Below are 15,489 nucleotides of genomic sequence, written 5' to 3' on the forward strand. Positions count from 1 at the left end.
CAACCGGGGCTCAGACTGCCTGGGCGCGCTGGGGGCATGCGCGCTATGAAGGCTCTGCAGAATGCGCTGAGCCTGGGCTGGCGGGCAATGACTGCCGACGGGGAGGCTGGGGTCACCTGAGCTGGAGCCCCCTGCTTGGCGGAGGCGTCCGGCACCTGCTCAGTGAGGCCAAGGCGCAGGGCAGAGGGATGCCCAACAGCCACCAGCCACAGCACCAGGATCATGATTCTTCAGAGAGTGGCATGCTGTCCCGCCTGGGTGATTTGCTTTCCTTTTTTTATTTATTTATGTATTTATGTATTTATTTATTTTTTTTGAGACAGAGTCTAACTTTGTTGCCCAGGCTAGAGTGAGTGCCATGGCATAAACCTAGCTCACAGCAACCTCAAACTCCTGGGCTCAGGCGATCCTGCTGCCTCAGCCTCCCAAGTAGCTGGGACTACAGGCATGCGCCACCATGCCCGGCTAATTTTTTGTATATATATTTTTAGTTGGTCAATTAATTTCTTTCTATTTATAGTAGAGACGGGGTCTCGCTCTTGCTCAGGCTGGTTTTGAACTCCTGACCTCGAGCGATCCACCCACCTCAGCCTCCCAGAGTGCTAGGATTACAGATGTGAGTCACCTCGCCCGGCCTGATTTGCTTTTCTACACCGTTGCTGAGGGACAGGAACAAATCCCTATCCACACGTTCACTACGGCACTGAAGGCCACCGGACTGCAGACAACAGCTCCCCGGCTCCGGGACCGTATGAGTCAGATGCGCCACATGGTCCAAGAATCCAGCAGTGGTGGCCTTGTAGATCGAGATCCCTTCCAAAACTGTGTGAGCAGCAACATTTTACTCCTGACCCAGGCATTCCGAAAGAAGTTTGCTATTCCTGATTTTGAGGAGTTCACAGGCCATGTGGATCGCATCTTTGAGGGTGCCAAGGAGCTCACTGGAGGCACAGTGGCAGGCTGCATCCGTCAGCTGGCCAAGTCCAACTCAGACCTGCGGGGTGTCTCCCTGTGCACTGTGGACGGTCAGTGGCACTCTGTGGGCCACACCAAGATCCCCTTCTGCCTGCAGTCCTGTGTGAAGCCCCTCACCTGCGCCATCCCCATACGCACCCTGGGCACTGACTATGTGCCCAAGTTTGTGGGCACAGAGCCCAGCAGCCTGCGCTATCACAAGCTCTCCCTCGATGAGGAAGGAACTCCCCATAACCCCATGGTCAATGCTGGTGCCGTGGCCGTCAGCTCCTCGATCAAGACGGACCGTAACAAAGCGGAGAAGTTTGATTTTGTGTTGCAACATCTGAACAGAATGGTGGGGAACGAACACGTGGGTCTCGGCAATGCCGCATTCCAGTCAGAGAAGGAAACCGGGGATGGGAATTATGCCATCGTCTGTTATCTCGAGGAAGAGAAGCGCTCTCCTAAGGGGGTGGACATGATGGCTGCCCTTGATCCCTACTTCCGGCTGTGCTCTGTGGAGGTCGCCCGTGAATCAGGGAGCGTCATGGCGGCCACCCTCGCCAATGGCGGGACCTGCCCCGTCACAGGGGAGAGCGTGCTGGGCGCTGAGGCAGTAGGCAACACCCTTCACCTCGTGCCTTCCTGTGGCAGGTACGACTCCTCTGGCCAGTCTGCCTTCCATGTGGGCCTGCCAGCCACATCAGCTGTGTCAGGAGCTATACTTCTGGTGGTACCCAATGTCGTGGGAATGGTGTGGCTGTCACCCCCATTGGACAAGCTGGGGAACAGCCAGAGGGGCATTAACTTCTGCCAGAAGTTGGTGTCTCTCTTCAACTTCCACAACTATGACAACCTGTGTAAGTTAGACCCGCGGCATGGAGGGGGAGAAGTTCAGAATAAGACTGTGGTGAGGCCAGGCACAGTGGCTCACGCCTGTAATCCTAGCACTCTGGGAGGCCAAGGCGGGCAGATTGCTCGAGGTCAGGAGTTCGAGACCAGCCTGAGCAAGAGCGAGACCCCGTCTCTACTATAAATAGAAAGAAATTAATTGGCCAACTAATATATACAGAAAAAATTAGCCGGGCATGGTGGCACATGCCTATAGTCCCAGCTACTCGGGAGGCTGGGGCAGGAGGATGGCTTGAGCCCAGGAGTTTGAGGTTGCTGTGAGCTAGGCTGACGCCACGGCACTCACTCTAGCCTGGGCAACAAAGCGGAGACTCTGTCTCAAAAAAAAAAAAAAAAAAAAGACTGTGGTGAACCTGTTATTTGCTGCTTATGGTGGAGATGTCCCAGCTCTTCGAAGATCTGCCTTGTCGGCCACAGATATGGAACAGAAAGACTGGGACTCCCACACAGCTCTGCATGTTGCCGCAGCTGAAGGACACACTGAAGCTGTTAAATTCCTGATTGAGGCTTGCGAAGTGAATCATTTTGTCAAGGAGAGGTGGGGCAACATTCCCCTGGATGACGAGCTGTGCAGTACAACCACCTGGAGGTGGCCAAACTCCTTCAAGATTACCGGGACTCCTGCACACTCTCTGAGACTCAGGCTGAGGCAGCAGCTGAGGCCTTGTCCAAGAAGAACTTAGAGAACATGGTGTGAGCACTGGTTGTGGATAGTCCCTGCTTGAGAAAAAGCCTGAGGTGGCCACACACTTAACCTACAGCTACCAAAAATGCTATGGAGAGCTACACTGCTTCAGTGGGGACCCAAGAAAGTCATTTGGTGACTTAGGCCATTGCTTTCTGTGAGAGTCAAAATACCCTATTCCCTTAGCAGACAGAGTCTGGAGAGATGAGCCCCCAATTGGCCAAGACATACTGCTGCTACTGCTAACAGCTATTCCATAGACAAAGTATTCTGTGTTCAATTAAACTTTAATTACACAAATAAAAAAAAAAGAAAAGAAAAGAAAAATTATCCAGAACTTGGGAATAAGGCAAAAGGCTGATTGCATTTCCCTTCCATGTTATATTGGAGGACTGTCCAACAAGCTCACCTAAGGCTTCTTTCATTTCCTGGGAGAAATATGTTGACTGACTTACTGTTTACTATTAATTAGGGGAAAGACTCCAAAAGTACAGATTAATTTGTAGATTTTCACCTGGTAGAGGTACAAATGATTTTTTTTTATTATTTTTTTTATTTTTATTTTTATTTTTAATTAATTAATTTATTTTTTTTATTTCTGCATATTATGGGGGTACAGATTTTAAGGTTTCAATAAATGCCCATTTCCCCCCCCTCCCCCCCAAATGATTATTTTTATATGGAGAAGACAACAACTCCAAAGGTTACTTTCCTTTTTCTTTTTTTTTTTTTGAAGACAGTCTTACTCTGTCTCCCTGGGTAGACTGCAGTGGCGTCATTATAGTTCACTGTAACCTCAAACTCCTGGGCTCAAGCAATCCACCTGCCTCTGCCTTCCAAGTAGCTGGGACTATAGGTGTGTGCCACCACGTCCAGCTAACTTTTTTTTTTCTTCTATTTTTAGTAGAGATAGGGTCTTGCTCTTGCTCTTGTTCAGGCTGGTCTCAAACTCCTGAACTCAAGTGATCCTCCCACCTTGGCCTCTCAGAGTGCTAGGATTACAGGCATGTGCCACCATGCCTGGCCCCAAAGTTATTTTCATACATTCTTTTTTATGATATTGACCAGTTTTTCTTTTGTTTTTTAGAGACAGGGTCTCTGTCACCGAAGGTGTAGTGGCATGATCGTAGCTTACAGTAACCTCGAACTCCTGGACTCAAGAGATCCTCCTGCCTCAGCTTCTGGAGTAGCTAGGGCTACAGGCACATACAACCATGCCTGGCTAATTTTTAAAAATTTTTTGTAGTGACCATGTCTCACTATATTGCTCAGGCTGGTCTCCAACTCCTAGCCTCAAGTGATCCTGCTGGCTCAGCCTCCCAAAGTTCTGGGATTACAGGAATGAGCCCCTGTGCCTAGCCCAGTTTAATTTCTACAGACAGATTTATTTCAGCATGCCTTTCCTGGTTGACTATAAACCTTCCTTCCTCAAATTCCCCTTTGAATCAGCTTTACTATTTGGATAGTTTCCTCTGTAAAGAGCTAAATAAATTTTGACACGTTTACTATGTATGTGTTTATAAGTCAAGTGTTAAGCTTTTTATAATTATGCTATGTGTAAATAATTGGATTGAAGTCCTCTGTGGAAAATAAGGGTAAATTGTTCAAAATTCCAGACCTCCTACATGAATTTCTGAACTGTCTGTAGAACCACAGACCCATAGGACATACACACCTTCCCCTTTGGCAGCCTCTCGGGAAGAGGCCTTGTTATAAATTTTCATAGCAGCTCTGCAAGCTAATTTAAACTTGGTGGGGATAGTTTAAGAACAGACATATATATCAATGGTGGCACATTAACATGAAAGTTTGCCAAAACAACCTTTACAGAAACTGTGTGCCATGACAGAAAAGAAACTCAGTACAAAAAAAAAAAAAACCTCAGTACAGTGTAAACTTTAAAAAAGAAAAAAAAAAAATTACATGAACACTGATTCCTAGTACATAACAATTATATAGACCTGTGCAAGGCTTAGGAAAAATGAAAATAGCTTGCTAAAGCAGTAAGAGGTATCTTTATTTTTTGAAAAATAATTTCTAATAAAAGTAGAAAAACCTCCAACCCCTCTGTCCTTTTGTCAGGCATAGCCTGGCAGGAGAGAAAATGACAAAACCTCCTACCTACAGCATGGGATACTACTTGATATGTGAAGCCACTCATTCCCATCACAACTGTCTCTTTGAAGACTCCAACTTGTGTCCTTTTTCATGATCCCATGATTTCAGGGTCCCCCGGAGCTCAGTGCAAAACTACAAACAGGTAAACTCAGGTTCACTCTGCCGGTGGCCTTGGAACCAGAATCCTAAGCGGGATTCTCCCTGTCTGTCTGTCTCAGTAAGCTGCCTCTGAGTCTCCTTGACCATTCATTCATTCATTCATTTATTGATTGATTGATTGATTGAGACAGAGTCTCACTCTGTTGCCCAGGCTAGAGTGAGTGCCGTGGCATCAACCTAGCTCACAGCAACCTCAAACTCCTGGGCTCAAGCAATCCTTCTGCCTCAGCCTCCCAAGTAGCTGGGACTACAGGCATGCACCACCATGCCCAGCTAATTTTTTTCTATATATTTTTAGTTGGCAAATTAATTTCTTTCTATTTTTAGTAGAGACGGGGTCTGGCTCAGGCTGGTTTTGAACTCCTGACCTCGAGCCATCCGCCCGCCTCTGCCTCCCAGAGTGCTAGGATTACAGGCGTGAGCCACCGCGCCAGGCCGCCCATCCTCTTTAAACAGCTGTTGGCAATCCACATCAGCACTGCAGAAACCAGAGCATCCAGCTTTCTTTCCAGTTACTTTACAAGAGCAGAAGAGATGAAGAGAGATAGCTATTGAGGTAATTCTATACTCTGAGGTTGTACAATTACCCCAGCAGAACCACAAAGATAAATTGGGTTTTAGAAATCTACCTAAAGTCTAAAGCCATGTCACTCGGAATGTGCCGATCACGCCTAATCTCAAAAGCTAAGCAAGGTCACGCCTGGTTAGTATACGCGCACGAGGGAAGAATCTAAGGACAAGCCTTATTCCCTTCCTGGGACTCAGAAAACAATACCCCAAAATGTGGCGCCTTGGCGCGCTGAGTACTTTGCACCAAAGGAGATTAAATGGCTTCAGAAGCAAAGTTTCTCTCTTGGACCTTCTCCTACCCTCCTGACCCCCGTCTCCTCTTCTCCCCCAAAGCAAGTCATAGAAACCAGAATTCTCCTTCCCCAAGGCAGGTCATAGAATCTAGAACCCCTGTCCGCTAAAGCAAGCCATAAAATCCAGAAAAATCACTGTCTCCCTTCTTCCTTGGAGACCCTCATTCCACAGGGGTCTTGTGCTATACCCAGGGGGAAGGACTACTATCTAGAGAGGCCAAGAAGAGTGTCAACAGACAGGCCTGGCTCGGTTTCCCCAGCAGTTTGTTACCATGAGCTCACACCCTTTTGTCCAATCACGTTTTTACATGGCTACCCCATTCTTCATCAAACCTAAGCACAAAAACAGTTTTCCCTGGGTCTTTGGGTCTTCATTCCTAAAGGCTCTTGCATCATGTCAACTTTGATTAATAAATTTGTTATGCTTTTCTCTTGTTAACCTGTCTTTTGTTATAGGAGTGTCAGCTATGCTCCTTATGAGGGGTGACAGAAAGTATCCTATCCTTTGGCCGGGTGTGGTGGCTCACACCTGTAATCCTAGCACTCTGGGAGGCCGAGGCGGGAGGATCGCTCAAGGTCAGGAGTCCGAGACCAGCCTGAGCAAGAGCGAGACCCCATCTCTACTAAAAATAGAAAGAAATTAATTGGCCAACTAAAAATATATACAAAAAATTAGCCGGGCATGGTGGTGCATGCCTGTAGTCCCAGCTACTCGGGAGGCTGAGGCGGTAGGATTGCTTGAGCCCAGGAGATTGAGGTTGCTGTGAGCTAGGCTGACGCCACGGCACTCACTCTAGCCTGGGCAACAGAGTGAGACTCTGTCTCAAAAAAAAAAAGAAAGTATCCCATCTTTCTACCTCTACACCCTGGGAGCTGAGAGAAGCTATGGCTGTCTACAGCCACACCTTAGGCTACAGCCGCCCACGTGCCTTACGTTCAAATCCTAGCTGGACCCGATCAAAGACATGAGCTTGGGCAAATTTCACTTTCACCAGCTATACACGGGAACAGCAATACCTACCCCAGAGGAATGGAATCGTTCCTGTAAAGTGCCCTGCGCCTGGTTAAGTGCTCGATCCTTGCTACTTCCCTTTGCCTTTCCTCCCCCTCTTGCCTCTTTCAGCTGACATATATCTATTTTATGACTTCTGGTGACAAAATTCAAGATTGGAAGCAGTGGTTGTCCAAAGGAGGGCCAGTCTGACCAGACTCATGACACGCCCTTCCCAGAACGCCACGCTGGACTAGCTCCCGTTTCTTTTCTTTTCTTTTCTTTTTTTTTAGCGTATTATGAGGGTACATGTGTTAAGGTTACATATATTGCCCATGCCCCCATCCCCCCTCGAGTCAGAGCTTCAAGCATGTCCATCCCCCAAATGCTGCACATCTTACTCGTGGTGGCTTGAGCGATGCACTAGCTGCACTGGGCATGCAGCTGTACCCCTCTCTAGCGCGGGTGCCCAGGCCCTGGAGGGGGGCCACGCGCCCTGCTACTCACGTCTGGATGGCGTTCAGTCCGGCCATCTTCATCTTCAGCAGCCGGTCCTTCCAGTAGAAGCGGGGCACGCGGGAGTAGTGAATGCTCCCGGAGATGTAGCGGAACGGCTGGCCGTCCTTGAGGAAGCGGTCCCGGCTGTAGTCGATCTTGAACGTCTTCTGGGAGGCATGCTGTGGACGGAGCAAGCACGGGACACGTGAGGACGCCGCCCACCTTCTGCATTTCAGAAGCAGACCCTCTGGCAGTGGCAGGTGACTCCCTGCCTGTTTAATCTGCACAACGTGCTGATGGAGTGAATGCCTGGTTCCTGGGCAATCAAAGTACTGCTGAGCCAGGTCCACCGTGTGCACTCAGGTAACAGAAACCAACAGGGAGGATTCACGTACAGGATTCTGTAGGGCTTAGTTTCCAGAGGCCGGCACCAATGTGACAGTCAGTGGCTGAGATTGCATTCCAGCGTGCCGTTCACGGGGCTTGGGAAGAGAACACACACACACACACACACACACGCACACGCACACGCACACGCACGCGAGCAGCAGTGGCTGTAACCTGCATCAGCACTAGGTGTGCTTCAACACTAATGTCACCAGCTTCACCAAGACCCATTAGTTAAACTCTAAGTGACCAGGAGTGGTGGCTCACGCCTGTAATCCGAGCACTCTGGGAGGCCCAGGCAGGAGGATCACTTGAAGCCAGGAGTTGGAGACCAGCCTGGGCAATAGCGAGACACCATCTCTTCAAAAAAATTTTAAAAGTAGCTGGCTGGGGTGGCGTGTGCCTGTAGTCCCAGCCTACTCAGGAGGCTGAGGCAGGAGGACCACTTGAGCCCAGGAGTTTTGAGGTTGCAGAGAGCTATGATGATGCCACTGCACTGTAGCCTGGGCCACAGAGTGAGAGCCTATCTTGAAAGAAAGAAAAGGAAAGGAAGAAAGGAGGAAGGAAAGAAGGAAGGAAGGGAGGAAGGAAGGGAGGGAGGGAGGGAGGGAGGGAGGGAGGGAGGGAGGGAGGGAAAGAAAGAAAGAAAGAAAGAAAGAAAGAAAGAAAGAAAGAAAGAAAGAAAGAAAGAGAAGGAAGAAAAAGGAAGGAAGGAAAGAGAAAGAAAGGAAAGGAAGAAAGAAAAGAAAAGAAAAGAAAAGAAAAGAAAAGAAAAGAAAAGAAAAGAAAAGGAAGGAAATTCAAAGTGTAAAATTCAGGGCAAAAAGCAACATATTAAAAGTCCAAAGTCCTGAAGCACCATCCTAGGTGTTGCTATGAGTCCCACGGTCACCTGGGCAAGTTCCCATCTCTAACCCTCCTCTCCTCAGCCATAACTATCCAGGTATTGTATAAAGGAACCTTAAAACACTATTTTTCAAATTGTGGGCTGAAACTAGATTTGTGAGTAATAAACTCAATATGGGTCATGATAGGTATTTTTTTTAATTTGCTAATTTATATACATATATATTTTTTGAGATGGAGTCTCACTCTGTCAGCCCAGCTAGAGTGCAGTGGTGTCATCATAGCTCACGGCAACCTCGAATTCCTGGTCTCGAGCAATCCTCCTGCCTCAGCCTCCTGAGTAGCTGGGACCACATCACCATGCCTGGCTAAATTTTTGCATTTTTAGTAGCAATGGGGTCTTGGGCTTGCTCAGGCTGGTCTTGAACTCCTGAGCCCAAGCGATCCTCCAGGCTTGGCCTCCCAGAGTGCTAGGATTACGTGAGCCACTGTACCTGGCCAGGCATCTTTTTTTAAATGAAAGAATAGAAAATATCGGAGTATACTGTACAAAGCATTACTTTATAAAACTTTCATTATATATACACATGTAGAGTTGCATATGTCTGTATGTCTCTACTGGGTTGCAATGTATTTTTTTTTTTTTTTTTTTTTTGAGACAGAGTCTCACTTTTGTTGCCCAGGCTAGAGTGAGTGCCGTGGCGTCAGCCTAGCTCACAGCAACCTCAAACTCCTGGGCTCAAGCGATCCTCCTGCCTCAGCCTCCCAAGTAGCTGGGACTACAGGCATGTACCACCATGCCCGGCTAATTTTTTGTATATATATTTTTAGTTGGTCAATTAATTTCTTTCTATTTTTAGTAGAGACGGGGTCTCGCTCAGGATGGTTTCGAACTCCCAACCTCGAGCAATCCGCCCGCCTCGGCCTCCCAGAGTGCTAGGATTACAGGCGTGAGCCACCGCGCCCGGCCTGCAATGTATTTTTATCAGTCAAATACAATTTAAGAAACACTGACTGAGAGTCACTTCAGAGCTAAAGTGACATGATTTGAAAGGGAAGACCTCAAAGGGGAGCCAACTGTTAGAGTGGAACACTGCCCTCTGGTGGACAAAAAAGGAAGCAACAGGCCACAGGCGCCAACATGACTAGGGTTACAAGAAACCATCTATTTAATAATGAGTGTCCTGCATTATTAGTGAGATTCTTTGTGCATCTTTAGGCTTTTAAAAGTCACAATAATAGCTTTAGTCACAGCAGTATCACAGTTCAGGTAGCTTTGGAAGTTGCCGTTGAAGTCGTATCTGGAAACAATTGGGAGAGCATGCATCCTAGATCACACATGGCCTGAAACCCACCTGGGGAGTGGAAGTTAAGCAACTCAGAGCAGAATGCATAAGAGTAAACGAGAGCTTTCTTGTGTGTGGGTTACATCTCAAAAAGCTAACCCAAACAAACACATCAATAATTTAAGAATCATTTTTCTAAAAGGCTAGCGTCAATTTAATATCACTTTATTTTTCTAGTAAATAAGGCTTTCATTCCCATTCAAAGGCAAGAAACTCACTAAAACATAAAAATTATTTCTTACACCAAGTGCCCCAATAGATGATCTTGAAAATATCCTCATAGTATGTATATGACTAAGTGTCAAATAAGGGTTCCCCACAAGTTCCACAAGTTTATAGGCAGCCCATGAGATGGGGCAATTCTTTGGACAGGGAGAAAGGAAGCAGGGCAACTTCAGGCAGGACTGCGAAAAGGGCAGGGCTGTTGGAACTACACTCGTCTAGGGCAGGGAGTTCAGAAGAACAGGAGACAAAGCTGGCGAGAAATGATGGTGGCAGACAACAAAATCTGGCCTTTGTCTCGCACATAGTGGGGCACTATCTCTGTCCCCAGTCACCCTCAGAGTCCAGCCTAAATCTCTCCCACCCATCTACAAACATAACCAAGCACCTACTATGTACCAGGTAATCCCAGAGGGGAAGCACATACCATGTTTCCCCAAAGATAAGACAAGGTCTTATATTTATTTTTCCTCAAGAAGACACCCTAGGGCTTATTTTCAGGGGATGTGTTATTTTTTTTAAGTATGGTACAATAATCTACATTGATTCAAATATAGTTAAGTCATCTTCTTCTGGAATATCATCATAACTCTCCAAACCCTGAATTCCATCCTGAATTTGTTATGACTCTTATTTCCTTTAGAACCATTGGCCCCAATCTCTCATGTGGAGCAATAGAGCTCTCATGGGGCAGATGAGAAGGGCTGCTCATCTTCTTTCCCGCTCCGTGACGAAATGCATGGGTTGTGCAGATACGCTGCACAGCCAAGCCCATCACTAGGTCTTATTTTCGGGGTAGGGCTTCTATTGCGCAAATGCATAGAAATCCTGCTAAGGTTTATTTTATGGGTAGGTCTTACTTTCGGGGAAACATGGTAGATGTGGCCACAACCCACATGAAGCTTCATCTAGCTTGGAAGAAACCCAAGGGCTAACAGAGTGAGGGGTCTAGGTGGGGAAACAGGTGATAGAGCAGGAAGCTGCAGCAGAAAAAAATGGCATGGAACCCAGGCCTGGGGTGGAGGGCAAGCTTCTCAGAGGAAGAAACACCCCAAAGTGTGCTTCTCAATCTTGGCCGCTCATCAGAATCACCCGTGCAAGCTTTTAAAAACAGCAACGTTGGGCCTATCCCCGCCAGACATTCAGATTTTAATTGGTCTTTGGAGGAACCCAGGCACTGGTAGTTCTTAAAGCTGCCCAGGTGCTGTAACGTGCAGCTGGGGTTGGGAACTGCTGGCCTCAGTGAAGGCCTAGGACTGGGGGGGGGGTTAGCTCAGGGAGAAGGCAACCAATGGAGAGAAAACCACGTGTGAGGCTCAGGAGAGAGGGCAGGACAGCAGCAGCCACAGAGCCTCGAGTCAGATAAAACATGGCAGCTGCTGAGCCAGAAGCGGGGGGCAGCGGCCGGATTGAATGAGCCCCCAAGTCCAGGTTCAGGGGCTTGGACTTCATGCCAAGAGCCATGGAGAACAACTGAAATGAAGGAATGGTAGGATCAGATGTGTTTTCACACGTTCAGCACTCTGGCCTTTCCCGGAGGCGGCAAAAAGGGCAGCAGCAACATGGGATGGACCACAGTGGTGACGGGCGGGCCGGCAGCGGGCAGGAGGGAGACCCACAGCAGTGGTGGCTGGTTAGATGCGGGGCGCTGGGGCTAACCTGAAGAGGCTTCTGCTAGCCTCAGGGGGAAAATCTGAGCATCAAAAAGAGAGACTGAGAAAGACTTAAAAGACATATCAACAGAAAAAACTGGCCGGGTGTGGTGGCTCACACCTGTAATCCTAGCACTCTGGGAGGCTGAGGCAGGTGGATCATTTGAGCTCAGGAGTTCAAGACCAGCCTGAGCAAGAGCGAGACCCCGTCTCTACTAAAAATAGAAAGAAATTAGCTGGACAACTAAAAAAAATTATATATATATATATATATATATATATATAAATTAGCTGGGCATGGTGGCGCATGCCTGTTGTCTCAGCTACTTGGGAGGCTGAGGCAGGAGGATTACTCCGAGCCCAGGTGTTTGAGGTTGCTGTGAGCTAGGCATCAGCACTCTAGGCCAGGCAACAGAGTGAGACTCTATCTCAAAAAAATAAAAATAAAAATAAAAAACAAAGAAAACCACTACTACATTGATATTAACAACCATGAGTTCATAATACACAGAAGAAAAAATTCATCAGTTACCGTTGGAAACTGCTACAGTATCAACTCATGACTCTGAAAAGTGACAGAGAGAGCCAAGCATTTTACTTCCCCTCCACATAGAAACTGTATTTCAGGGTAACCAAAAAGTGGACAACAGAAAATTCTTCACAAGATCCCAGCTAATAAATGCAAAGGAATAACAGAATCTGAAAAACATCTTTTTCTAATACTTAGTGAAATGGATTTAAGCTATAATCATCAATACATGCTAAAACCATTAGTAAAATTGATGGACATTTTATAAAGAAGGACTGGGCAGCTCCCATGTGATCCCTCTGCTCAAGTTCAGCCTTAGTAGAAGAGGAACAACCACACATTCTCTCTCATGTTATGATTCAAATACCCTCCCGCAAGGAAGTGGTCCTCATTATTGAACCCAAATCACACTTATCAAACCTGAATTTAACAATACCAAAGCAGCAATAAGCCAAATCCAAAATGTGGGACATTCTAAAAGTCCAGTGATCCAGGTCAGTTGTTCTAACAAATCAACGGTATTAAAAGAAAGGGAGGGGCCAGGCGCGGTGGCTCACGACTGTAATCCTAGCACTCTGGGAGGCCGAGGAGGGAGGATCGCTCAAGGTCAGGAGTTCGAGACCAGCCTGAGCAAGAGAGACTCCATCTCTACTAAAAATAGAAAGAAATTAGCTGGAAAACTAAAAATATATAGAAAAAATTAGCCAGGCATGGTGGTGCATGCCTGTAGTCCCAGCTACTTGGGAGGCTGAGGCAGGAGGATCGCTTGAGCCCAGGAGTTTGAGGTTGCTGTGAGCTAGGGTGATGCCACAGCACTCTAGCCGGGGCAACAGAGTGAGACTCTGTCTCAATAAATGAATGAATAAATGAATGAATGAATAAATAAATAAATAAAAGGGAGTATTCTTAGAAAATGAAAGAGAACTTAAGTGGAATAACAAACTAATGCAATGTGTAAACCTGGTTTGGATCCTAATTCTAACGAACCATAAAAACACAATGAGATAGGAAAAATCTGAACATAGACCAGGCATTAGATAGTATTGAAAGAATTACCGTCAATTCCATTAGATACAACAACTGCATGGTGATTATACAAAAGAAAAAAAATGTCCTCATCAGTTAGTGATAGATACAGAAACCTTTATAGGGGGAATGACATGATGTCTGAGATTTGCCTTAAAATACTAGAGACCAAAAAGAAAAAGGGCAAACAAAAAAAGTAGATTGCATGTACAGCAAAATGGATCTGTGTTGAAGTTAGGAGGCGGGGACATCTGTATCCTGTCTGTACTTTTGGAAAGTTCCACAATAAAAAGTTTTTTAAAAATGCATTTACCTTCCCCCCCGAATTTCCTCCACGATGTATTTACAAAGTACATTTTTAAAAACTGCAACACTGTTTAAAACAAATTGTACTTCAAAATAATAAGTCTTATTACAGGAGTAAAGAAATATGTTCACAAAGAGTTGTAAAAAATGTTCAAGCTTTATTCCTAATAGAACAAAACTGGAAAAAACCTAATTGTCTATAAATAAGAAAATGGATAAATAAATTATGGTATATTCATATGATAGACTACAACTCAGCAATAAAAAAGGACAAACTGCTAATAATAACATGGATAAATCCCAAATGCTGACTGAAAGAAGCCTTATACAAAAATGATCATATTGCATGAACCTATTTATATGAAGTTCTAGAAAAGGCAACTTAATCTATGGTGGAGGGTTGAAATCAGAATAATTGTTAATAGTGGGAAAGAAGGGGCAGGTACTAGCTAGGAAGGACACAAGGGAACTTTCGGGGTAATGGTAATGTCCCATAGCTGGATAATGGTTTTAGATTATGCAGGTAAAGGCATTTGTTAAAACTTATCATATGGTACACTTAAGATATGTGCATTTCATTGTATGTAAATTTTACCTTGGGGAGAAAAAGTCCATAAACAAATACTGACCTCTAATTAATGGTGAAGTTTTTTTTAGGGGGGGGGAAGAGTTGGCACTAATGTCTGTGACTTACTTTGACATGCATCCAAAATATAACATGGATTGATAGATGTCTGAGAGTAATAAGTTTTTGTTTTGTTTTTGAGACAGGGTCTTAGCCTCTCGAGTAGCTGGGACTACAGGAACACGCCACCACACTTGGCTTTTCAACTCTGTCTAAAAATTTTTCCTAGTAAAATGCTGATGCAAATAAAAAAGTGCATTGATGAAATAAATTGTGGTTTATATGGTACATGCATTGCATATGTATGCATGTGTATATGCACCAACAGACATCCATGATGAAATAGTATGCAGCTCCTGAAAGTAATGAGGTACTCTTTGATACACATAGGGGGAGAAGAAAAGGTAGAGAATTGTTTTTTATTTTTATTTATTTATTTGAGACAGGGTCTCCTCGCTCTGTCACCCGAGCTAGAGTGCAGTGGCATCATCATAACACATTGCAACCTCAAACTCCTGGGCTTCAAGAGATCTTCCTGCCTCAGTCTCCCGAGTAGCTGGGACTACAGATGTACGCCACCTCACATGGCTAATTCTTTAATTTTTTGTAGAAATGGGGTCTATGCTATGTTGCCCAGGCTGGCGTTGAACTCCTGGCCTCAAGCAATCCTCTTGGCCTGGCCTCGATTTTTAAAACAGCTGCAGCTCTGTGGATAATCTTGTGCGAGCTCAGTGTGCTTTGTGTTGATAGTGTCTCAACTCACACTCACACCTCAGGTCTTTTTGCCTCCCTGCCACATACCAGGGGAACCTGGCCCAGCCCAGGAGCCCAGGAGTGCTGGGAAGTCCATGCCCCTGGGGGCAACCCTCAACCAATGGGGGACAGACAGGGTGGATAACTGCACTCTCTTGTCTTTTAGGCAGACAATTCTGTGCACTTTTCAGGAGGTCTTGGCAGAATCACGTCTCTGTTGCCCAGAGTGATAACCATGATACACGTTCTTATGTAGGTTGTTCCCTGTGTCCCTTGGCCCTGTGCTCTTGGATCACTTCTCAAACCATCTGCACCCAGTGTTCTGCTTCCAGAGGGACGCAAATTAAGATAACTGGTACCAGGAGTGGCCTCAACAGCAGATCCTCAGGATATGATTCTGTACCCGGATTTCTCATATATGTCAAACAGCAAGAAGAACCCTATAGCTGGTTGCTAAGTGGGGTGGCCTACCTCAATCACAAATGCTGAGGCCCTCAGTTGTGCTGGACTGGGAGGAGGTCAGGTGGAAGAGGAGTTGGCATCTGCACCAGCTCTAGCCCTGGAACGGGGCAGAGGTGGGGGGTTACTGGTAACTGTAAGCACTGTGAGGTTGG

At 46.2% G+C, this 15,489-nt stretch overlaps 2 protein-coding genes across 2 annotated transcripts in view; one reads left to right on the plus strand and one right to left on the minus strand.

Annotated features, from left to right (window-relative positions):
• The window catches only part of GLB1 (galactosidase beta 1), a 100,051-nt gene that overhangs the window by 68,508 nt on the left and 16,054 nt on the right, over window positions 1-15,489 (minus strand). The window contains exon 2 of the mRNA XM_076006008.1: window positions 7,193-7,362. Coding sequence (XP_075862123.1) covers window positions 7,193-7,362 — 170 coding nt within the window. The remainder of the gene's footprint in view (window positions 1-7,192; window positions 7,363-15,489) is intronic.
• Window positions 37-2,566, plus strand: LOC105873880 (glutaminase liver isoform, mitochondrial-like). The gene is given in 5 exon segments (XM_076006016.1): window positions 37-72; window positions 75-259; window positions 637-1,864; window positions 2,211-2,432; window positions 2,435-2,566. Coding segments are annotated over 5 exon segments (1,803 nt in total).

Source organism: Microcebus murinus, chromosome 1, assembly GCF_040939455.1.
Source record: "Microcebus murinus isolate Inina chromosome 1, M.murinus_Inina_mat1.0, whole genome shotgun sequence".
Taxonomy (NCBI): domain Eukaryota; kingdom Metazoa; phylum Chordata; class Mammalia; order Primates; family Cheirogaleidae; genus Microcebus; species Microcebus murinus.